Source organism: Microcaecilia unicolor, chromosome 2 (genome assembly GCF_901765095.1).
Source record: "Microcaecilia unicolor chromosome 2, aMicUni1.1, whole genome shotgun sequence".
NCBI lineage: Eukaryota > Metazoa > Chordata > Amphibia > Gymnophiona > Siphonopidae > Microcaecilia > Microcaecilia unicolor.
The window spans coordinates 15,961,227-15,986,222 of NC_044032.1; the positions used below are offsets into that span (position 1 = coordinate 15,961,227).

Sequence of the window (24,996 nt, forward strand, 5' to 3'; positions counted from 1 at the left end):
AGTGGACCAATATTTATTTATTTATTTAATTGCATTTGTATCCCACATTTTCCCACCTTTTTGCGGGCTCAGTGTGGCTTACAATAAGTTGTGAGTGATAGAAATACAATTTGTTACTATTCGGTTATGGATTACATTGTGAGGAGTTAAGCGAGACAAACTCAGAGTATCATTAAGGAATATAACAATGGAAAAGAGCAGTTAAACATTGGGGGAACAACGGAAAACTAAAAGGGGCAGTACATAACAACAAGAAAGCATATGGCATACATTTTCTGTGAGTAGAAGTATGAGTGTGGTGAGATTACGAGGGATGAGAATTCAGAGTGGCTGTATTGAAGCATTATTGAACCGTGGGTGTGGGCTTTATGTGTTTTTTGTTCTTTCCGTAAGTATTCTCATAAAGATGGGTCTTCAATAGTTTGCGGAAGGTGGCTTGCTCGTAGGTCGTTTTCAGGTTGCGCGGCAGTGAGTTCCAGAATTGCGTGCTCATGTAAGAAAAGGTTGACGCGTGCAGCGCCTTGTATTTCAAGCCTTTGCAATTAGGGAAGTGGAGGTTGAGGAAAGTTCGGGATGATCTTTTAGCATTTCTGGGTGGTAGATCTATTAGATCAGACATGTAGGCTGGGGCTTCTCCGTGAATGATTTTGTGGACTAATGTGCATGCTTTAAAAGTAATGCGTTCCTTAAGTGGGAGCCAGTGTAGCTTCTCTCGTAAGGGTTTTGCACTTTCATATTTTGGTTTTCCGAAGATGAGTCTGGCTGCTGTGTTCTGGGCTGTTTGGAGTTTCCTCAGTATTTGCTCTTTGCAACCTGCGTATAGTGAGTTGCAGTAGTCCAGATGACTGAGTACGAGGGATTGCACTAGGCTGCGAAAGACGGATCTTGGGAAGAATAGCCTTATTCTTTTCAATTTCCACATGCAGTAGAACATCTTTTTGGTTGTGTTGTTTGCATGGGTTTCGAGTGTTAGGTGGCGGTCGATAATGACTCCAAGGATTTTTAACATTTCTGAGATTGGAAGGATTAGTTTTGATGTGTTTATAGCGGTGAATTCATTCGTGTTGTACTGGGAAGTGAGTATCAGGCATTGAGTTTTTTCTGCATTTAGTTTCAAGCGAAATGCATCTGCCCAGGTGTTCATGATGTGTAGACTTTAGTTAATTTCATTGAGGATCTCTTTAATGTCTTCTTTGAAAGGGATGTATATTGTTACATCATCGGCATATATATAAGGGTTGAGGTTATGATTTGATAGGAGTTTTGCCAAGGGGATCATCATTAGGTTGAAGATGGTTGGTGACAGGGGTGATCCTTGTGGTACTCCACATTCAGGTGTCCATGCAGCAGACGTGGTTGAATTTGATGTGACTTGATATGACCGCTGGGTTAGGAATCCCTTGAACCAGTTTAGGACATTTCCTCCGATGCCAAAATATTCAAGTATGTGTAATAGGATTTCGTGGTCAACCATGTCGAAGGCACATGACATGTCAAATTGTAGGAGGAGTATATTGTTGCCGGTTGCAATCATTTGTTTAAACTTAGTCATAAGGGTAATTAATACTGTTTCTGTGCTGTGGTTCGACCGGAATCCTGATTGGGCATCATGCAGTATTGAGTGTTTGTTTAAATAGTTTGTGAGTTGTTTAGTTACCATTCTTCGGTTATTTTGGTTATTAGTGGTATGGATGCTACTGGTCTGTAATTGGTTATTTCGCTTGCGCTTTTCTTTGTATCTTTGGGTATTGGGGTGAGTAAAAGTTTTCCTTTTTCTTTTGGGAAAAGTCTATTTTGTAGCATGAAGTTAACGTGGTTCGTTAGGTCTATTATGAATTGTTGAGGAGCTGATTTCATGAGGTTGTTTGGGCATGTGTCTAATTTGCAGTGGGATTTGGCAAATCTTCTAAGTGTTCCGGAGATGAGGTTTTCTGATAGTAGTTCGAATTCGGTCCAAGTTCTGGGTATGTTCCGTCTTCTGGGTCTAGACAGTCTAGAAGTGTGGCGTAGTCAACAGGGCTGGCGGGTATTTTAGTTCGTAGTTGTATAATTTTTTCCTTGAAGTATTTCGCAAGGTTGTCAACATCTGGAATGTCTTTGTTGTTGTTTGTAACTGTGTGGTGTCTAACAGTTTGTTCACAAGGGAGAACAGTTTATGTGTGTCTTTGTAGTTTGGTCCTATTATTGTTTTGTAATGTAATCTTTTGGTCTGTTTTATGGTATATTTGTATTTCCTTCGAAGTTGCTTCCAGGCATTTAGTGTTTGTTCGTCTTTCTTTTTGTTCCAAGTGCGTTCTAGTTTCCTGACTTGTGTTTTAAGCTTTTTCAGCTCTTCGGTGAACCATGGGTTTGGTTTTTTTCCTGTGTGATATTCTGGTTTGGGTTGGGGCGATTTTGTCTAATGTTGTTGTACATAACTCGTCCCATTCTTAGAGGAATTGGATGGTATCAGCATTTGTTGACCATTCGTTCTGGTAGATCTGTTGCCAGAATGTTGTGGGGTCTATTTTTCCTCTCGTGGTGTATGTTGTTCGCTCATGTTTATTGATTGTGTTTATGTGTGTTTTTCGCCAGTAGAGAGAGACATTTGCTTTATGGTGGTCTGACCATAATGTAGGTGTCCATCTTGTGTCAGTGAGTATGATAGTTGAGTTCGGGTCAAATTTGTGTGTTATGATGTCTAATGTATGTCCTTTTTTGTGTGTTGGCTGCTTGTTGGGTGCATGCAGGTCCCAGAGTTTTAAGAATTCTTTGCATTCTCGTGTGCCTGTTGAGGTGTCGTCTTCAAGGTGTAGGTTGATGTCTCCTATTATGAGGATGTTTGAGGCAGATACACATGTGTTCGATATGAAGTCCATGAGTTGTGTTTGGGAGTCTTGCCATTTTCCTGGTGGTCTGTAGAATAGAATTGCGTTGAGGTGTCCTATTAGGTTTGGATGATTAATTCTTGTTGAGGCAATTTCAAGTTGTGGTGAGGTAGATTCACCCGTGGTTGTGATGGTGAATTCGGATTTGTAAATTATGGCTATTCCGCCCCCTCTTTTTCCATTTCTTGTCCAGTGGGTGATTTTGTAATCTGGTGGGCAAATTTCTAAGATGGCGGGGTCAGTGGGGCTGTGGAACCAGGTTTCTGTGATAAAAAGAAGGTCTAAATTATTTGTAGTGATCCAGTCTAGTAAATCTACTGAGTTACTTACTGCTGATCTTGCATTAATGTATCCTAGTTGGATTGAGCGGTGTGGTTCTGTGGGGAGGTTCGCTGTGTTTATTTTTATTAGTTGTCTGTTTCTTCGGTGGTTGAATTTATTATTGTTGTTGTTTTCCTCCTTTTGTTGGTGGTGTTCATATCCGGGGATTATTCCTTTTGGTTGGTTATTGTGTTTGGTTTGTTGAGTTGTTAGTCGTTCGTATATAGGGTTGGTGTATTGTTGGTAGGTTATTATGGATGTTCTTTAGAGTGGGCATTGTGTGTATGTGAATGTTATATGATATGTGAGTTACGGGGTTATTATTGTCTGGATAGTGGGTTGTGTTTGCGTGTAAGAGTAGGGTGAGACAATGAATGGTTAAGAGTATTTTGCTGGTGTTCATATCTGTGTTTAAGGCGCTGTGGCAGACATTCAGCTGGTTTATATTCAAAGCGAAGCGAAGCCTACATTTGCATTTAAGCTTAGTAACACTTCATACTGATCATGCTTGGTTCGTAATCAGAGCAGAGCTAAGCTTGTATATACAGTTGGAGCATAATAGTGAGTGTTACATATTAATCTAATTATCTTTTTACACAAGGTGGCTCATTTGCCTGGTTCAGAACAAGCCAAGTAAGATAATTACATTTAAATATGAAGCTGTTAGCGGTGCAAGTACAAAGCTATCTCCTTACCTTGTCTCTAAAGCGAAGCAAGGCAATTGCAATAAATCATTACAGGAATAATGTTATTTGGCTGAGCGGTTCATTTACTTTCTGCGTGTAATATTTAAGATATTTAAAAGCCTCTGCTTTGCTATTTGTAGAAAGAAGATTCCCTGGGGAACCTTGCATTTAAAGCGAGGCAAGGCAACTGCTTTTAAATCATTACAGAGATTAGTGTTATTTGGCTAAGCAAAGTGAAGCAAAGCAAAGCAAGGCAAGGCAAAGTGTAGAGCTGTAAGTTTTAGCTGAACGCAGTACATGCAGTCAAAGCAAAGCAAACAAGCAGTTATTTTTTTGTAGTTTCTTGGCTCTCACCACGTGGTCCTGGGTTTACATGTAGCTCGTCCACGGTGAGAAGCAGTTCGGGAGCGATGCGGTTCCAGGTTTATATGCAGGGGAGATTTGTTGTAGCCTGCGATTCGGGTTGCAGGTCGCGTGGACGATTCTGGGCATCAAGGCTACCAGGATTCTTCTGTTCTCCTGTCTCCGTTGCTGCTCCATTTGTTCCGGGTGGTGCCGTTGGCTGGGTCAGCATGGCTCCGTTCGTCTCCCTCAGGGTTCGCCAGCGACCTACACACGCCTTGCCGGCCTCCGCCACACTAGTGACACCGCTGGATTTGGTTCCTCGGCCTTTGCTGCTCTCACAACTTGGTGGGTATGTAGAGCGGGCCGAGGCGATGAGACCGCAGATGTCTTGCGCCACGCTAGTCGGGAGGCATGGGGTTTCAGGCGGTTCCCGTTGTGTCTGAGGGAGATCGGCGAGCGGGAGCGGGAGGGAAGTCTGGGCATTCGGGTCCTGTTCGGTCCCTTTTGGGGAGGTGCAGCTGCCTCTCCTTGTTTCGGAGCCGCTTAGGCCCTGCTTGCCATTCTTCTCCCTATGACTGGGGGCGTCTTTTCTTTCTTCGTCTGCCTTCAGGTTCGCCTGTCTCAGGAGCCCGTGCAGTTCGGTGCTTCCGAGGTCAGTACCAAGCGACAAGGCCTGGCAGTGAGTCGCTAGGCCTTCCAGGCGATGGGGAAGCCGCGGTTTATCCTGGTGTAGCTCGGGTCATCTGCCTCTCTCTTCGGTCCTCTGGTGCGCTGCCACCGCGGCCCCTACACTCGATGGTCTCGAGGGAAACACCAGACCGATGGGTCACGGCAATGAATAAGCCGGCCCCAAGGACCAGGAGGAAGACGTAGTCCACTCGGGCTGCTCTCTGCGGCCCGGTCTGTGACCTGTGGCTTGCGACCAGAACTGTGACCCGGTCGGGAGGACTTCTCAGGTTGTTCAATGCTCCAGGTGAGAGTCTCAGCCGTCTACCAGGTTCGCAGCTCTTCCTTATCAGCCGATGGCTCGTTTGGTGATCTTTCGGCCAGTATCTAGCTGGATTTCAGCTGTTTTTCTGGCCAGGGTCTTCGGAGCTATTTGCTCCGTGACCTCATGGTAGTGGCCATCTTATATATGTTTTGAAATATTATTTCTTTATTTAGATTTTGCTCACACCTTTTTCAGTAGTAGCTCAAGGTGAGTTACACTGGATATTTCTCTGTCCCAGGAGGGCTGACAATCTAAGTTTGTACCTGAGGCAATGGAGGGTTAAGTGACTTGCCCAAGATCACAAGGAGCAGCAGCGGGATTTGAACTGGCCGCCTCTAGTTGGTGTCTAACCTCTAGGCCTATTTCATCAGAATATCCATGAGAAGGTATTTTCTCAACACTGATAGTACTAGTCTATAGAATTTGTGTGTGATCAATCCTTTGATTATGAAGAGCTTGGTGTTTTCAATGCTTTTATAAAAGAGGTTTACAAAGATGCCTTTATGAATTTTTGCATAGGCACCCTATTAAAAAATTAGCCCCAAATACCAAAATATTTTAGTTTGGGTGGAATCTATGATGGACCAGGGCTGGAAGAAAAGGTTATATGGAGAGCAATGAAATCCAAGAGGAATAAGGTCAGAATCAGTGGCTTCCACTCACTGTGTACAGGTTGGGTCTCTTCTCCTTTAGGTCTCCAGAATATTGGATAATGGCCTTGAGATGAGGCAGCTTGGATTGAACCTGAGAAGGAAACACAAGGTGTAGAATTTGAATCCTCCACCACCAGACAACTCTTTCTTGCTCAAGTTTATGCCCCTTAGTCCAAGAGTAATTCTCGGTTTGATTGGATCAGTAAGACAACTTGTAACCCTGAGAAACCCTGTCCCCTGCTTGTATTGTACACAGAAATGAATAAATGGTGATTGCTTTAAGCTTTCTTCGGTTTCATGATGACATAGAAGGGGCGAAGCAGCATAACAATGCCCATGAGCACCCCAATGCGTCAGTAGAAGTGCAAAACCACCTCAAGGCACTAAGGGCTTTAGTCATTAAGAAAAGCCAGGCATCTCTACCTGAGGTGCTTCTAAAGGACCAAGAAACCCTGTGTTCTAGGAGCGGGGCAAATCAGGACCAACATTAGCAGGAAGCCCCCAAGGCAATGAGACACACTAGTGATGGTGGCGGGGGAGGGGGGTTATCTCCAAAGATCTGGGCACTGGGGTTCAGTGCGCAGGTCATCATTCTAAGTGGCATCAGTGCTCCAAGGTCTTCTAACGTATTTGATGCCAAATCTGAATAAGAAAGAAGTTCATTTTCCAAAACGAAAAACATCTTATCTTTTGTTTTATAAAATACTGTTTCTAACAAGGCTTAGTGCTTTGGACGTTTTTTTTTTTTTTTTTTGGTCCATTTTCAAAACAAAAACACCGAAGTGAAAAATGTAGAAAATCAAGCCATTAGGATGTAGGAGGGGCCAGCATTTTTAATAGACCGGTCTCCCAGACATCCCAGAAAATAAATGGGGTACCCTAGTGGACTTGAAAAACATGCTCCCAAGTACACATCTCACCGTTGCTCCCTTATCTTGTCTGCTCAGCCCCCCAAAACCCACTGCCCACAGCTCTACACAACAGCCCTTATGGGTGAAGAGGGCACCTATACGTGGGTACAGTGGGTTTCTGGTGAGTTTTGGAGGGCTCACAGTTTCCACCACAAATGTGGCAGGTAGAGGGAGATAGGGACCAGAGTCCCCCACGCCTTGGTGCACTGCACTGACCACTAAGTACTCCAGGGACCTGCATGCTGGTCTAATAGACTTGGGCCTAACATCTGAGACTGTTATAGAGGCTGCTAAATCATATTGGTATTCACATTTGTTGGGGTGGGAGGGGCTCAGTGACCACTGGGGGGTCACCCCTGATTCTCTCCAGTGGTCATCTGGTCTTTTAGGGCACCCTTTTGTGCCTTATTCTTTATAAATAAAACAAATCTAACTGAAAACATCTTAGTTTTAGTCCTGGACACTTTGTTCCAATATGGCTGAAAAATGTCCAAGTGTTAGGAACACCCAGATCCCGCCTTTAACATGCCCCTGACACGTCCCCTTCTGATTTGAACGCACTTCTGATGGACTTCATAGAAATAACTAAACAATGGTATCCACGGAAAGAAAAAATGGCCTCACAGAGCTCCTGGATTAACACAATCTAATAGAGCTGGAATGGATCTTCATATGATCCTCTGTTCATCATAGGCCTTAAAAAAAACCTTTGAGATTGCTATACAATGCATAGAAAAATATTTCTTAAACTCTCAATATGCTGAGCTGAAGTGTATAGATAATTCATATAGTTGAAAGATCACTTATCTTTCAAATTTTCTGGCTACCGACACTGTAGCTTCTGTTAGTAAAGCTAATTTTTTCTCCCTTCGCCCCAAGCCGACGGTGATCAGCGTTTCGTTAAACTGCTTCAGGGTCCTGGTGGTGGATCAGCTTCGAAATAGGCTCTAGTCAAGCTATTCTCTGTCTCTCTGTCGGACCAGTCTACTAAAAATGGTGGCCCCCTCCTACATTCTAATGGCTTGATTTTCTACGTTTTTGACTAGGTCAATGGCTGGCAGTAAAGTCGCAGACCGAAAATAGACAAACAGCAATTTTGATTTTGTCGCATGTCCATTTGTGGCAACATTTTTTTAAATAGGCCTTTTTTACAGGCGAGCTGAAAAATGGATCGGCGCGAACCCAAAACCCGCGCCTACACTACCGTAAACCATTTTTCAGCACAGCTTAGTAAAAGGACCCCTTAGGCATGTTCATTTGTAGCAGGGGCATAGCCAGACTTCAGCGGGAGGGGGGTCCAGAGCCCGAGGTGAGGGGGCACATTTTAGCCTCCCTCCCCGGCGCTGCCAACCCCCCCCCCACACCATTGCCCCCCCTACCGCCGACCCTCTCAACCCCCCCTCCCGCCGCCAACCCGCCGTTGCCTACCTTTGCTGGCAGGGGACCCCAACCCTCGCCAGCCGAGGTCCTCTTCTTCTTGTGCAGGACGTCAGAAACAGAAGGAAGCCTTTTGCGAGAAGAAGAGGACCTCGGCTGGCGGGGATTGGAGTCCCCCGCTAGCAAAAGCAGGCGACAGCGACGGCGGGTTGGCGGCAGGAGGTGGTCGGGCGGGTCATTGGCAGGGGGGTCCAGGGCCAAATCTACGGGGGCCCAGGCCCCCCTAGCCCCACATAGCTACGCCACTGATTTGTACCAATGAAAACATGATCCAAATGCCCCCACTTAAAATTTATGCACAGAACACCCTTATTCTATAATCGCATACGTAACTGGAATCCATACCAAAACACCCATGACCCATTTCCACGTCCCCTTATCTGGGACATGTGTAAAATGTAGGCACGGAACACGCACCTAAATTTACTCACATATATGTAAATTGAGTTCAATGAACGCCAATAATTGCTTATTAAAAAACAATTTATTGGCACTCACTGACTCATTGTTCAAATAAATTGTGCGTGATAATTGGGCGCTTGCTTAGATTTGCCTGTGCAATTTTTGGAAAGAATTAGGGGGGAAGTTATTAACGTGGGCTACCATTGAGATGTCTTATTTTACCACTAATTTCTGGGTTTTTAGCACAGGTCCTATTTTATTATATGTTATGTTACTACGGGACTTTTATTCCGCATTTACCTCTACAGTTCAAAGAAAGATTACATCCAAAAGAGACCAGATCAAAATATCCAGGAATTACAATGCAAACAGATAATAGTTAACACAAAACCAATACAATCTGATCAATTAAAATCTGAAGATACAAGGTCGACGTCATGGAAAGTGCCAAACCCCTAAGAGAAAAACGTCACTGGCTCCCACTTAAAGAACGTATTACGTTCAAAATCTGCACTCTTATTCATAAAATCATCTACAGAGAGGCCCCGGTCTACATGTCAGACCTTATAGACTTACCACCCAGGAATACTAGAAGATCAGCATGCACATTCCTGAGCCTCCATTACCCCAGTTGCAAAGGGCTGAAATACAAATTAACACACGCATCCAGCTTCTCCTACATAGGCACGCAGCTATGGAATGCATTACCACTCGCTGTGAAAAAAATACCTGACCTAACTAACTTTTCGAGATCACTGAAGACCAGCTTGTTCAACAAGGCATACCACAATGATCCATCCTAATTACCAGACAATGAAACTCACGTCTGAACTGGACAAAACCTAACTTTTCATACTTGATTACTAATGTCTACTCTACCACGAACAATCTTTAACGCAATATCACCCTATCCTGCTTATAATCGAAAGAGAAAAATGCCTATACTGCGACCCAAATCGAGAGATGGGCGTCTTTCTCCCATGGGCGCCCAAATCGGTATAATCGAAAGCCGATTTTGGGCATTTCCAACTGCAATCCGTCGCGGAAACGGGTAAAGTTGACGGGGGCGTGTCGGAGGCGTGGTGAAGGCAGAACTGGGGCGTGGTTATCGACCGAGGAGAGATGGGCGTCTTTAGCTGATAATCGAAAAAAAAGGCATTTTTACTGCGATTTTGGTTCACTTTTTTGGACCCTTTTTTTTCACGAACAAGTCCCAAAAAAGTGCCCCAACTGCCCAGATGACCACCAGAGGGAATCGGGGATGACCTCCCCAGACTCCCCCAGTGGTCACTAACCCCCTCCCACCAAAAAACCCCCACTTTAATAACTTTTTTTGCAGCCTCTATGCCAGCCTCAAATGCCGTACCCACCTCTATGACAGCAGAATGTGTTCTATCCTGTGACAGCCTTTCCCTGGTTCTGATGTGGCTCTCGGGTGAGTGTGACAACTTTTCTGTTATGCGCACTGCAGAGTCACATCAGCAATGCATTGTGGTGGGTGTAGGTATTGGGCTACAGGATTCCACTAGCTTGTGGCAAATGCTCACGATGTTGGTAGTTGGTAGGCTCTACTCCCATGGTGCTTTTCCCCCTGCTTACTGGGTCAGAGTGTGCCCTGTTGTGTTTTGTTTCCGGTAGTCCATGAGGTAGTGGCCATTTTTGTAAGCCAGTTTTAGATCCCTTTCACGTGTTAGCCACGTTACAGAACTTAGTTCTTATCTTGAATGTGGCTGAAAGAGGGCATTGTACACCATTCTGCCAGCTCTGACCTACTGCTAATCTCAGTACCAGGGAGACTCGTTGCCAGTGGGGCACAACCTCTGATCTGCAGTTAACTGTGAGTAAGCGTGCTTATTCCAATAAAGGATGTTTTCGGAGAGATTAGTCTTCAGGTGTCAACTGGTGTGCCAATGTTATGTTTAAATATGTTTATTAGTGCAATGAGAAACAAACACAATACTGCCCTTGGAGAAATACTCCATACATCACTTAAATCTTCTCATTCATATCAAATACAAAACAGTGCAAATACATTTTCCTTTTTCCCCCTTTTCCCCCCCCCCATCTACCCCCCCCTTCCTCTTGAACAGCTCAACTCCCCCCACCCCCCCAAATTCCTCCACCTTGTGTCGCACTCAAGAATTCAAAATCCTACTACGCGCCACAGCGGTCAGCGAGTCCCAGAATGGAGACCAGACTTGGCAAAGTCTATCTCCTGATGGTGATTCCAGGTCTTCTACACCCCTACGCTCTAATGCGCAGAGGTGTATCATGTTAGATCTCCACTGTTGCAGTGTAGGCGGATCCCCAGTTATCCACTGTTGAAGGATCGATTTCTTGCCGACCAAGACTGATTTTTTCATGAAACATTTAAGGCCCCGAGGAGCCATTGGTGACACTCTGAACACCTCAAACAATTGCGCTGGCGTTGGTCTCCAAACTACCCCCCACATCACAGACACATGCTGAGTAACCTGACGCCAAAACCCCAGGATCCTCGGACATTTCCAGAACATATGTCCTAGATCTGCTGGGGACTGTGCGCACTTCTTACATCTGTCCTCTATCCCCATCGCCGCCCTATGTGCTCTATGGGGTGAAATATACATCCTTAATACAAATTTATAATGTGTTTCTTGCAACGTCACATTCTCTGTCAGTCGTTTGGAGTCCAAAAGACAGACTTTTACCTTTTCCATCTGGAGGTTCATCGCTAGCTCCGTATTCCAGCAAGCGGTCAGTTTACCATATTCCACTTCTCCCAAGTGCTCCCGTAGTGAGGCATGATAGTACTTGAGTGGAACCCTTAATTGTGCATCTAATCCCCATATGGTAACCAATTGCTCCCACGCCTGTGGTGTCAAAGAGGAAGCCGGTAGGGACCTCAGATAGTGACGCAACTGGAACATAGAAAAGAAATTTAGTCCCCTAACCCCGTACTCCAACTGCAGTTCTTCAGAAGGCCTCAGGGTGCCCTCCGGATCATATAACTGATATAAATATTGCAAGTTTTTCTTCCCCCACCTAATAAATTCCTCTGAGCTGATGCCCGGCATGAAGTCTCTATTACCCTGGATTGGCAGTAACAGGGAGGACTCTGCAGACATACCGTAAAACCTACAGACCCACCTCCAAGTTTTCCTCAGTGGCATCACTATTGGTGCAAAGGCCGGCGGGGTCCGAAGATTCCCCGGCTTCGCATGTAACCAGGCACTAAAGTGGTCTGGGGCAAACAGCTTCGTCTCGGCTCCCGTACATGAAAAGTAAGATGATCCCCGGAACCAGTCCGTGAGATGACGCATGTTACTAGAAATCGAGAAAAGTCTGATACTCAGCAGACCCAGCCCCCCCCCTGTTTTTGGCAAGAAGAGCTGGGTGGCTCGCAGACGTGATTTCTTACCCTGCCATATAAATTTTGCTACCAGTCGTGTTACCCACCGGTCATCCCTCTGTGACAGACACAGCGGCACCATTTGGAGCATATAGGTCCACTTTGGCACCAAAATCATATTATATAATGCAATTCTCCCCATGAGGGATAACGGGAGCGCGTGCCAGCCCTGAAGTGTGTGTTGTGTACTGCGTCGAAGCGGCTCCACATTCACTTTATACAATTCCGATAGATCCGCTGGGATTAGTACTCCCAGATACTTTAAGGGCCCCTTGGACCAGGTAAGGGGGAATTCTCCTACCCACCTTTCTCTAATCGTACTCTGCACTGGGAATGCCACTGATTTCTGTAAGTTAAGGGTAAATCCCGAGAAGAAACTAAATTCTTCAATAATATCCAGGAGGCCCGGAACCGACCCAGAAGGGTTTGTCAAAGTCAGCAATATATCGTCTGCGAATGCCAAGGTTTTTACTGAGAGGGAGGGCATCTCAACTCCCGCTACCCCTGGGTCTCTTTGAATCGTACGCAGCAACGGTTCCAGGTAGAGCAGGAACAACAACGGAGAGAGAGGACACCCCTGCCTCGTTCCCCTCAATATCTGAAACTTAGGCGAACGGGTCCCATTTACCAGTATAGCGGCCTGGGGGTAAAAATACAAAGCAGCAATCGCACGTGCAAACCAGCCCCTCAAGCCCACATATTCTAAAACTCCAAACAGATAATCCCAGCGAACTTTATCGAACGCCTTCTCGGCGTCAAGACTCACCAAGAGCAATGGTTCTTGAGACATATGACTATAAGCAACAGCCATGCACACTTTGCGGACATTAATAGAAGAGTGTCTACCCCTCACAAATCCCACCTGTCCCTCTCCCACCAATGTGGCCATGTGTGGACTGAGCCTCTCCGCCAACACCCTCGCTAAAATTTTTAGGTCCACATTAATGAGGGAAATCGGTCTGTACGATTCCGGGCGTTCTGGGTCCTTCCCCGGTTTTGGTATCAAAGTAATCCACGCCTCGTTGGAGTTCCGAGGAACTCCTCCTCCCTCCACTGAGGCTTCAAAAAAGGAGACCAGGGCTCCACATAACTGTGGCAACATACACTGGTAATATTCTGTCGTGTACCCATCCGGACCCGGAGCCGTACCCCTTTTTAACGCTTTAACCACTTTCTGGATTTCCCTAGCACACAAAGGAGAGTTCAACCGCTCCCTCACTTCCGCCGTTAAACGGGGAATACCTGAATCTTCTAAATAGTCTACCAAGTCAGGTCCACTCCGCTCGCCTGGATCGCTATAAAGGGATGCATAAAAATCATGTAAAATCTGTACTATCCCTCCAGGTCGGGTCTCACGTGTGCCATCTGGCTTTATCAAAGATGGGATGAACCTATTACCCCCCCACCTCTTTACTACTCTTGCCAGTAGTTTCCCTGATTTGTTACCAAATCTATGAAAAGTAAATGATCTGTGGAACATTTGTTTTTTAGTGCGTTCGTGTATGAGAGAATTTAATGCCGCAAGAGCCGACACCATCTCTTCCTTACTTCTTGATGAGGGGGCCGTTAAGTGTCTCCGTTTTGCTACCTGAAATTTATGTTCCAGTTGGACAATACCCCGGGCTAACCTCCTTGCCCTGGCACACATATATGAAATGACCTCCCCCCTCATAACTGCTTTTGAGGTTTCCCAATAGAGCAGGCCATCATCCTCGTGTTGTGAATTGGTGTCTGCAAACAACTGCCATTTTTGCCTAAGATGGTCTTGAAAATGTGCATCCCCCACTATATGTGATGGAAATTTCCACTGTTGACCTCTAAGTCTGCCCGCTCCCAACTCCATCTCCACCCAGATCATGGCATGGTCCGAAACCTCCATAGGTCCTATCTCTGCTTTCACAATCTGTGGAAACAAAGCACCCTCCGCTAAAATGTAGTCTAATCTCGACCACGTGCCATGTGCCCGGGACATGTGGGTGTAATCACATGCCGTGGGGTTAAGCAGGCGCCAGGGATCAATTAGGTTCAACGCCCTACACAGATGTTGTATGCCCTTGCCTCTGCTCAATGCTAGCCCCGCTGACGGCGCTGATCTGTCTAAGTTCCCATCCATCACCTGGTTGAAATCGCCCACTAATAGCCAGGGGGCAGTTGTGTGCTGAAGCCCCAGGTGAATGATGTGCTGAAAAAATGTTGGGTCATATACATTTGGGCCATAAATATTAAGCAAGAATATTTCTTGTCCCAGTATGTTCAAATGTATAAGGATATACCTCCCCTGTGTATCCCGGGTTACCACTCTGGCCTTACATTGCAGGGACTTATGAATCAGGATTGCCACGCCTCCTCTACGGCCTTTTGCTGGAGCGAAAAAACATTCTCCCACCCACCTTTGCTTGAGCTTTTGACTTTCCTCCTCAGACAGTTTTGTCTCCTGTATACATGCTATGGAAGCTGTGTGACGTTGCAAGGCATTTAAAATTTTTGTTCTTTTTATGGGCGAACCAATCCCAGCCACATTCCATGATATTAATCTAACCGAGTGCATCTAACCTGGATCCCAGAACTCCCTCCCTGCTCTCCTTAAATGCAGTAGTATTTGCAAGGTCCCTGGGTGCCCAGCCCTCACCCCGGAACCTTCCCCTCCTAACCATTCCACATAGCGTGTAGTTGCCCCTTCGCTAAAGTTCAAATTACTGTGCGACATTGCCATTATCCTTATTCCCCTCAAAACCCCCCCTTGGTCTACCCACCCTCCCTCCCCCCCTACTTTCTCTTCCCCTTCATCAACCCACAACTGTAAAACTCCCATAACACCTGAGTCACAACATGCTGCGATCCCCACCCCACCCCCACCCTCCAACTGCACATTTTCATCAACAGAAATTTCTTGAACAAAAACTTTCAGAACATTGCATATTTGCCCCTGCATTCTGCAAGTACATGATAGCTTACATGACCGACTGACCCATCAGACCAATGTTCACTGTCAGGTGGATGCCCCAGTTGGGTTTAAGTCTCTGTTAAGAAACTGCATGGCTGCTTGGTCTGATACAAACGGGATCCATTTCCCCTCATGTTGGATCTTTAGAGTAGCTGGGTACATTAACATGAAACGTTGATTTCTTTCAACTAGACGGGTACACACTGGATGAAACTTCCGTCTCCTCTCTTGTAAGCTAGTTGAATAATCCTGAAAGATTCTTATTTGTACTCCAGCATATGTCAAAGATTCCCTTTTCAGACGGTAGCCCCGGAGAATCTCTTCTTTATGGATATAATTCAGTACTTTTATAATGACAACTCTGGGACGCTGATTATTCTGCTGCTGTCTCCCAATTCTGTGTGCTCTCTCCAGACATAGCGGCCCCCGACTGTCTGATAGGGCAAATTCTTTCACGAGCCATTCTTCCAGGACTGTGCTCAAACTTTTCTCCGGAATGGTTTCTGGCAGTCCCACTAGCCGGAGATTACTCCGTCTAGCCCGATTTTCCAGCTCATCCAATTTGTCCACATGCTGTTGTAGTTTAACCTTAAGGCTTTCCACCTCCGGGCCACACTGCTGCCATGCGTCCTCCATCGCAGACACCCTCGTTTCCACCTCCGTTGCGCGACTCACCAGCGTTGCCATCAGCCCATCCACCTTCCCCAGGCGCTCATTTAATGATGTAAACCTGGGTTCCAGCGCCGTTTCCACTGCCGCTACTATCTGTGATAGCTGACGGGCCGAAAACTCCGCTTCGCTCCTCGGCGTTCCGGGCGCCATCTTGGATTCGCCACTCGTGCTTGCCGCCTTCTCTTTCTCCGTTTTTGCACTCTTTCTGGTTGTTCCCGGCGACATGGACACTAAATATTGGTCCATGCACTCCCAGCTAGCCGTAGTCTACCAGGTCAGTCGGTTTTCAGGGCTATTTGCCGGCAATTTCGAGCGGGAATCGGGCAGGGATCGCGGAGCAGTGCAAAAGCGTGGCTACTGCTCCTTCAGCATCACGTGACCCCTGTGTGCCAATGTTATATAGCAGCAACAAGTCCTAGAGGCCTGCGTGTATGCAGGTCCCTGGAGCACTTTTAGTGGGTACCGCAGTGCACTTCAGGCAGGTGGACCCAGGCCCATCCCCCCCTACCTGTAACACTTGTGCTGGTAAATGGGAGGTCTCCAAAACCCACTGTACCCACATGTAGGTGCCCCCTTCACCCCTAAGAGCTATGGTAGTGTTGAACATTTGTGGGTAGTGGGTTTTGGGGGAGGGGGGTTGGGTGCTCAGCACCCGTGGTAAGGGAGCTATGCATGTGGGAGCTTTTTCTGAAGTCCACCGCACTGACCTAGGGCGCCCAGTTGGTGTCCTGGCATGTCAGGGGGGGGCGAGTGTACTACGAATCGTGGCCCCTCCCACGACCAAATGGCTCGGATTAGGACGTTTTTGAGCTGGGCGTTTTTAGTTTCCATTATCGCTAAAAAAAACAAACGCCCAGCTCAAAAACGTCCATTTTTTCGAAAATACGGTTCGGCCCACCCCTTCATGGACCCGTTCTCGGAGATAAACACCCATGGAGATAGGCGTTTCCGTTCGATTATGCCCCTCCACATCAATTAAGACCTTTACTGTAATACCACTGTATCTCTCACTCCGTAAATGGCGATTGTCATGACAGAACATTGTAAGCCACATTGAGCCTGCAAATAGGTGGGAAAATGTGGGATACAAATGCAATAAATAAATAAAAAAGCTTTCCATGCCTTTCTGTGGTTACAATTGATATGTTTTACATATTATATACAGGTACCTATTTTGTCTCTAGGGAAACAGAGGGTTAAGTGACTTGCTCAGAGTCTCAAGGAGCTGCAAAGGGAAATGAACCCAGTTCCCCAGGTTCTCAAACCACCACACTAACCATTAGGCCACTTCCCCACTCCACTGCTACCTGCTGAGGGGACAACAGACCCGGGGGCTATAGAATATTGTATTTTCTTGACTCCATGGGACCATGAATCCATTAGAAGCAGATGAGTAAGAATGATCTAGACTAGAGATGGGGGAATAGTGGATGGGACAAGGAGAGGGTGAAGTGGGCACAGACTTACCTGCAGGATTTTGGTGAGCTGCTGGTGATTCTCCACCACGAGGATGTTTGCGGTACAGCTCTCAGCCACATACTGACATGTCTCTGGGGAACTCGTTGTGTAAATTCCAGTGGGAATAGCACTGAGAAAAAGAGAGAAAGCAAAAATGTACTACTGAGAATTGAGGGGAAGGGCCAGTGTTTTCTTTAAGGGTTGGGTTTGCAAGGTACTGTTCTGAGATCTTGCCAGGTACTTGTAACCTGGATTGGCCACTGTTGGAAACAGGATACTGGGCTTGATGGACCTTCGGTCTGCCCCAATCAGACAATGCTTATTCTCTTATTTTATTTATTTATTTATTAGGATTTATTTGCCGCCTTTTTGAAGGAATGCACTCAAGGCAGTGTATAGTAAGAATAAATTAAACAATAAAAATATTCAACTAACAGTACAAGTTATGCCATAATATACTACTTACAATGTCAACACAATACATAATAAAACATTTTAATAGACTGTGTAGGGTATAAGCAAAGATGGAACATATAGCTGTTGAGATTTGGGCGTCCCCGACCGTATTATCGAAACGAAAGATGGACGCCCATCTTGCTTCGATAATACGGGTTTCCCCGCCCCTTCGCCGGGACGTCCTTAGAGATGGGCGCCCTTAGAGATGGTCATCCCCGTTCGATTATGCCCCTCCACGTGACCAAGTGTGCCTACAGGGTTCCCCTGTGGACGTACAAAGAATAAGAAATGATCTGTAAAAAGTATGAGGAGGTTTCAAGTGCCTGGAAGTTACAATTCAATCCAAAGCTGTATTGAGTCATGCATTTGGGTGCAGAAATCTGAGGGAGTGGTACATGATGAAATACAAGAAACTGATGACAACTAAGGACAGAAACACATAAACTTTGAGCTGATGGTTTATGATGGTGTCACATTAGTGAAAGGGCATGATAATGCTGTTGCCAGAATTAGAATTATGTTGGTATCGCAAGATAGCTGAAAGTTCACCCAACTTTAGGTACCTAACTGAGGCAACCATGTCTGGCACCCATCTTTCTTTGAATATCCCCTCTATGTTTTTCCATAGGACCCAAATCTTCTACCCACCCAACCCGGCAGAGGAAACATGAGGGAGAGAGAGGAAACAGAGAGCAAATGGTCTTACCCTGCCATAATGGCACCAATATTCGCAATGAACCACTCTGGGCAGTTGGAGCCAAGGATCGCAACACCATTGAAACGCTCCAGGCCGAGCTACGGGAGGTCAAAGAGACAGAAGCATTACAGAACAACCTTTCAACCAGAAGTAAGAAATAACAGACAAGACATAGAATATAAGGTGATATTTTACTGGATGATTTGCAAAAGCTGTCAAGAAATGTATCGTTAGTCCTATAAAAAGATGTCACCTTATTGTAACACCCCAGGGACACAGGAGAGGTCCACGTCATGGTGCCGAGGGTCTCAGTTGGGAATAGATGTCCCAAGATTTTTCTACTTCACCTGCAGCAAACATAACTTCAGGGGGAAGACCCTACTATTCTTCCCCACAATCCTATCCCTCTGCTGGGTCAAGGCATCTTTCAGAGGTAGATAGGAGAGGGCAAGGATGGAAAAGAAAAACGTTAACCCTCTCATTCTATAACTTGGCAACTAATGTTACTGCCAAATGTGAGCATGTGTTATAGAATAATAGCACTTATGCCAATAATTACGCATACCCCAAAATCACTTATTGTGTAGCTGTGAGTGGGGCATACAAGTGAGTGCAGCATGGGTGGACCAGAAGAAACAGAAGAACACAACTCCACACTTCGCAACGCAAGATACAAAACATTGGATATGACAAAAACAGTCAACAGTGCACTGAAATCCTTTAAAGGAAATAACAAATCGCTACGAGACGTGTTTTGGATCAATCGGCCTGTCTCAGGAGTCTGTAAATGTTTGCCCGATGGATGTGGCATCCAGAGTTCTCGATGAACAGAGTGTTCTTATTGAACAGACATAAAATATCCAAATAAAATACGTTTTGATGAAAACCGGGAAGAATTTGAGTTCGAATACTGCAAACAACACTGAACTGCTGCCGCTGAGTGTGTTCTGCCAAAATACGCCCAAGTGGGTGGGTCATGGACATTTCACCAAGGGGTCCTTTCACTAAAGGGCTGGTGAGTGGCATCAGGCTTACCATACGCCAATCTGGAACTACAGCTGGCACAACACGGGCACTGGCAGTAAGTTCTGCCCCAGAGTGTGACGTTTCTGGCACCAGCGGATTTTCCTAAAAAATAATACCACTGAAATCGGGCAGCGCCGCGTGGGAGCCCTTCCCCCCACCTCTCTCTGAAAAGGGTGCACAGCAAGTGCGAACTTACCACAAGGCCATTTCGTTTTTGGGGCTTCTATCCACTGCGGTAAAAGGGGGCCTGATGCCGGAAAAAATGGCCGCCACCGCTAGCGCACGACCCCTTTTACTGCCGCTTAGTAAAAGAGCCCCCCAAGTGATGTATGCCACTACTTGAATTGAGAATTTCGCTAGGCCAGCCATTTACCTGTCATAAGTGGGTGTGCCTATATTTTGATACGCCAGCGCGGCTTTATGCTAATATTCTATAAGGGTTTAGGCACCCTGAAGCTGTTACAAAATTGGGGCTAAGCATGCCCCATTTGGCGCCAAATTATAGAATTGCCCTCAAATACCTGCTGGGATCTTGCAAGGTACTTGGGACCTGGATTGGCCACTGTTGGAAACAGGATACTGGGCTCAATGGACCTTTGGTCTGTCCCAGTATGGCAACGCTTATGTACTTATATACTTGGGATTCTGAATGGAATGTTGCTACTCTTTGGGGTTCTACATGGAATGTTGCTACTCTTTGGGGATCTTGCCAGGTATTTGTGACCTGGATTGGCCACTGTTGGAAACAGGATACTGGGCTTGATGGACCTTCTATCTGTCCCAGTATGGCAATACTTATGTACTTGAGATTCTGAATGGAATCTTGCTGCTCTTTGGGGTTCCACATGGAATGTTTCTACTCTTTGAGATTCTGCATGGAATCTTGTCACTCTTTAGGATTCCAGAATCTTGCTACTCTTTGGGGTTCTACATGGAATCTTGCTCTTCTTCAGGGTTCTACATTGAATGTTGCTACTCTTTGAGATTCTGCATGGAATCTTGTCACTCTTTAGGATTCCAGAATCTTGCTACTCTTTGGGGTTCTACATGGAATGTTGCAACTCTTTGGGGATCTTGCCAGGTATTTGTGACCTGGATTAGCCACTGTTGGAAACATGATGCTGGGCTTGATGGACCTTCGGTCTGTCCCAGTATGGCAATACTTATGTACTTGGGATTCTGAATGGAATCTTGCTACTCTTTGGGGTTCTACATGGAATGTTGCTACTCTTTGGGGGGCTACATGGAATGTTGCTACTATTTGGGTTTCTGCCAGGTACTTGTAACCTGGATTGGCCACTGTTGGAAACAGGATGCTAGGCTTGATGGACCTTTGGTCTGTCCCAGTATGGCAATACTTATGTACATTATTAAATGGACTTGGGGAAAATCCCAGTATGGCAACGCTTATGTACTTATGTACTTGGGATTCTGCTCTTTGAGATTCTGCATGGAATCTTGTCACTCTTTAGGATTCCAGAATCTTGCTACTCTTTGGGGTTCTACATGGAATGTTGCTACTCTTTGGGGATCACTTTTTGTGCTTGGTGCGTTTTACATTTGTGACCATTTTTGAAAAAAAAAGTCCAAGGGAAAAAAGGAAAAACGAACCTTTGAGACGTATGGGGAGGGGACAGCATTCTTAGTTGTCATAGACGCTGGTTATGTACTGTTTCTTTCAGGGGGTCATTGACTATTGGGAGTAAGAGGGGTTATGCCTTAATCCCTCCAGTGGTCATCTGGAGGGGCATAATCGAACGGGGCCAACCATCAATATGGCCGGCCCTGTAAAGCGGCACCCCGACCGTATTATCAAAACAAGATGGCCGGTCATCTTTCGTTTCGATAATACGGTCGGAGCAGGCCAAATCTCAACATTTGGGCCGGCTTTAGAGATGGCTGGCATTGGTTTTCAGCGATAATGGAAACTAATGGCAGCCATCATAAACCCGGCCAAATCCAAGCCATTTGGTCGTGGGAGGAGCCAGCATTTGTAGTGCACTGGTCCCTCTCACATGCCAGGACACCAACCGGGCACCCTAGGGGGCACTGCAGTGGATTTCAAAAATTGCTCCCAGGTGCATACCTCCCTTACCTTGGGTGCTGAGTCCCCCAAATCCCCCCCAAAACCCACTCACCACAACTGTACAACACTACCATAGCCCTTACGGATGAAGGGGGGCACCTACATGTGGGTACAGTGGGTTTTGGGGGTTGGAGGGCTCCCATTTACCACCACAAGTGTAACAGGTAGGGGGGGGATGGGCCTGGGTCCACCTGCCTGAAGTGCACTGCACCCACTAAAAACTGCTCCAGGGACCTGCATACTGCTGTCATGGAGCTAGGTATGACATTTGAGGCTGGCAAAAAAATGATTTTTAATTTTTTTTTTGGGTGGGAGGGGGTTGGTGACCACTGCGGGAGTAAGGGGAGGTGATTCCCGATTCCCTCCGGTGGTCATCTGGTCAGTTGAGGCACTTTTTGGAGGCTTGGTCCTAAAAATAAATGGACCAACCGAAGCCGGCCATCTCGTAACCAAGCCCCCATCCCGCCTTCCGTACCATGCCCAAACGTCCCCTTTAACTTTGGCCAGCCCTGCGACGGAAAGCAGTTGGAGCCGGACAAAATCGGTTTTCGATTATACCGATTTGGCCTGGTTTAGATTGTAAGTTCTTTTGAGCAGGGACTGTCTTTTCTTCATGTTCATTTGTGAAGCGCTGCGTACGACTGGTAGCGCTATAGAAATGATTTATAGTAGTAGTAGTTTAGGAGATGATTGGCCATCTCCCGATTTGTGTCGGAAGATGGCCGGCCATCTCCTTCGAAAATAAGCAGGCTGGTCATTTAGGGCACCTTTTTGTGATTTAGTCATGATTGAAACAGGTCTAGATCAAAACGTCTAACGTTTAGCCCTGGATGTTTTTGCTTTGTTCCATTATGGCAGAAAAACTTCCAAGTTTTGGGAATGCCCAAACCCCGCCCACAACACACCTCCTTGTGATTTGGACATACTGCACATGAACTACATAGAAAAAAGTTTGAAAAATGGGTTTGGAAAAGAGCAATTTGGATGCTTTGGACAAATAAACGTCCATCTGCCGCTTTTGTGCCACTTTTTGGACTCTGGAACTCATTACCGGAGGATGTGATAACAGCGGTTAGCGTATCTGGGTTTAAAAAAGGTTTGGACAAGTTCTTGGAGGAAAAGTCCATAGTCTGTTATTGAGATGGATATGGGGGAAGCCACTGCTTGCCCTGGGATTGGTAGCATGGAATGTTGCTACTCTTTGAGATTCTGCATGGAATCTTGTCACTCTCTGGGATTCTAGAATATTGTTTGTCTCTTGGATTCCGGAATCTTGATACTCTTTGGGATTTCACATGGAATGTTGCTACTAATTGGGTCTCTGCCGGGTCTTGTGAGCTGGATTGGCCACTGCTGGAAGCAGGATCCTGGGCTAGATGGTCCATTGGTCTGACTCAGTATGCTATTCTTCTGTTCTTATGTTTCTGTTTCAAAAATTTAATCTCTGTCTCCCCCTGTCGATTTTGAGGCACAGACCGTAGAAGTCTGCCCGGCATCAGTCCTACTTCCCAACTACTGGAATTGTTGTCGAAGCCCACTCCAGCCTTGATCCTGATCTATCTTTGGCATTCACAGAACCCAGACCAAAGAAGTCTGCTGGTATATGTCTTACTTCCCAAACCTCTGAAACTGCTGTCAAAGCTCACTCCAGTTATGAGGTCATAGTGGCGATCCTAGGTCGGCTGCCACCCAGGGCGGATCGCCGCTGCGCACCCCCCCCCCCCCCGGGTGCAGCAGCGTCTGTCCCCCCAGGGTGCAGCACGACACCTCCCTCCCCGGCGCATCAAGCCCCCCTTCGCGTGCAATGACACCCCCTCCCCAGCTCATCAAGTCCCCCCCCCCAGGGTGCATTCTTGGCTGCTGGAGGGTGCTGTCGGCTTCGCTGGCTCCCTGCTCCCTCTGCCCCGGAACAGGAAGTAACCTGTTCTGGGGCAGAGGGAGCAGGGAACCAGCGGAGCCGACAGGCGTGTGGCTGCTCTCTGCACCCTCCAGCAGCGTGCACCTGGGACGGACCGCCCCGCCCTTCCTACGCCACTGTGAGGTCATTTAAGTTTTGCTTTAATTGGATTCTGTTATTTTTCTATATATTGATCCTCTGGATTTATCCCATGCATTTCTTGAATTTATTGTCACAACCTCCTCCAGGACGCCATTCCAGGCATCCTCCACTATAAGAAGCTGATCTACGTTTTGGGATCTGCTGGGTATGTGTGACCTAAAATGACCACTGTCTGAGAAGGATGTTGGACTCAAAAGACTTGGTCTGACTCAGCATGGCTTCTCTTATGTTCTTCTATAATTACACAGTGAGTGGAGAAATATTTTCTCCAATTTGTTTTAAATTTACTACTTTGTAGCTTCATTGGTGCCCCATAATCCTAGTATTTTTGGAAAGTGTAAACAACTGATTCACGTCTACCTGTTCCACTCCACTCAGTATTTTATAGTGCTATACTGAGACAGACTAAAGGTCCATCAAGCCCAGTATCCTGTTTCCAACAGTGGTCAAGCCAGGTATAGTAGGTATATGGGTTTTTTGAAAGATACTTCCCACCTTCTGGGTAGTACAGATGTAGACTTCATACCGTTTTCAGGGTAACACTGGCTGAGAAAAGGAAGGAAGGGTAACTTTCTACCTCTCTCCCTCAGATACAAGCAGGAAATGGACTCACCTTCCTAGTTATAAATAGGAAAAACGGGGATTCACCAATGAGAAAGAGACACGAATTTACTTTCAGGAAGCTATATATCTCTACGGAGAAAGGAAAGGGAGGAAGAGAAAATAGCTTCACCTTTAGGAATCCTTTGGCGGCTGCCCGGCAGTTCTGGTAATACTGGAGGAATGTGATGGTTTTCCATTGTCCGTCTCTCTTTACCGCCAGTGCAGGCTTGTTGCTGCAACGCTGCAGGGTCTGCTGGAACAGCTGGTGTATGGTGATGGGAGGCTGTGACCCAGGTCCCGTCTGTTCCATACGTAATCTCACTGCCCCGTCCTTCTCTGAGGTCCACAGACTTTCTGCAGGTGCCAGCTTTGATGCTATGGAAAGGTCCCCTTGAGTAATGGAGGACAAACCACCTGGGAAGGAGAGGGAGAGGGATGACCATCCATTATACAGTCTTTCTTCTCAAACTTTTATTTCTCTTAGAATCCAAGTCATTCTCCTCAAGTCTTCCTAGGAGCAATCATTTAGAGTTTTGTAAGCCAATCAGTGTGCAGTGTTTCTCTTTGATCTAGAGCAGTGATGGCGAACCTTTCAGAAACCGAGTGCCCAAACAGTAACCCAAAATCTAATTATTTATCGCAAAGTGCCATTCCCCCTCCCCCTAATCCCCCCTCCCTCTCCCCCTCCCTCTCGTTCCCCTTCCCTCTCCCCCTTCCCCCTCGTCCCCCCTTCACCTCCCCCACGAGTTCCAGGGTCCTCCTCCCTCCCAGTTCCAGGGCCAGGATCCCCCCTCCCCTCTCCCTCCCTCCCACCCAGTTCCAGGGTTGTCGTGGGAGGAACCAGAATGCTGCTCATTCAATGACTCTCTCCTATCAGCATTTTCCTACTACTGTGGTAGCCAATCTTTGTGCTCCACAAACGGAACAGTGTTTTATTTAATCCTGCAGTGCAGCCTACATGGAGGCTGGTCTGACAAGGAAAACCAATGGC

At 46.4% G+C, this 24,996-nt stretch overlaps 1 protein-coding gene across 4 annotated transcripts in view; it reads right to left on the minus strand.

The window, feature by feature from the left end:
* Window positions 1-24,996, minus strand: part of LOC115462798 (long-chain-fatty-acid--CoA ligase ACSBG2-like) — a 134,560-nt gene that overhangs the window by 43,154 nt on the left and 66,410 nt on the right. For all 4 annotated transcript variants that reach the window (XM_030192810.1, XM_030192808.1, XM_030192811.1 and 1 more), the window contains 4 exons: window positions 24,136-24,419; window positions 18,241-18,329; window positions 17,088-17,208; window positions 5,874-5,954 (listed from right to left, as the gene is read on the minus strand). In XM_030192810.1, coding sequence (XP_030048670.1) covers window positions 5,874-5,954; window positions 17,088-17,208; window positions 18,241-18,329; window positions 24,136-24,419 — 575 coding nt within the window. The remainder of the gene's footprint in view (window positions 1-5,873; window positions 5,955-17,087; window positions 17,209-18,240; window positions 18,330-24,135; window positions 24,420-24,996) is intronic.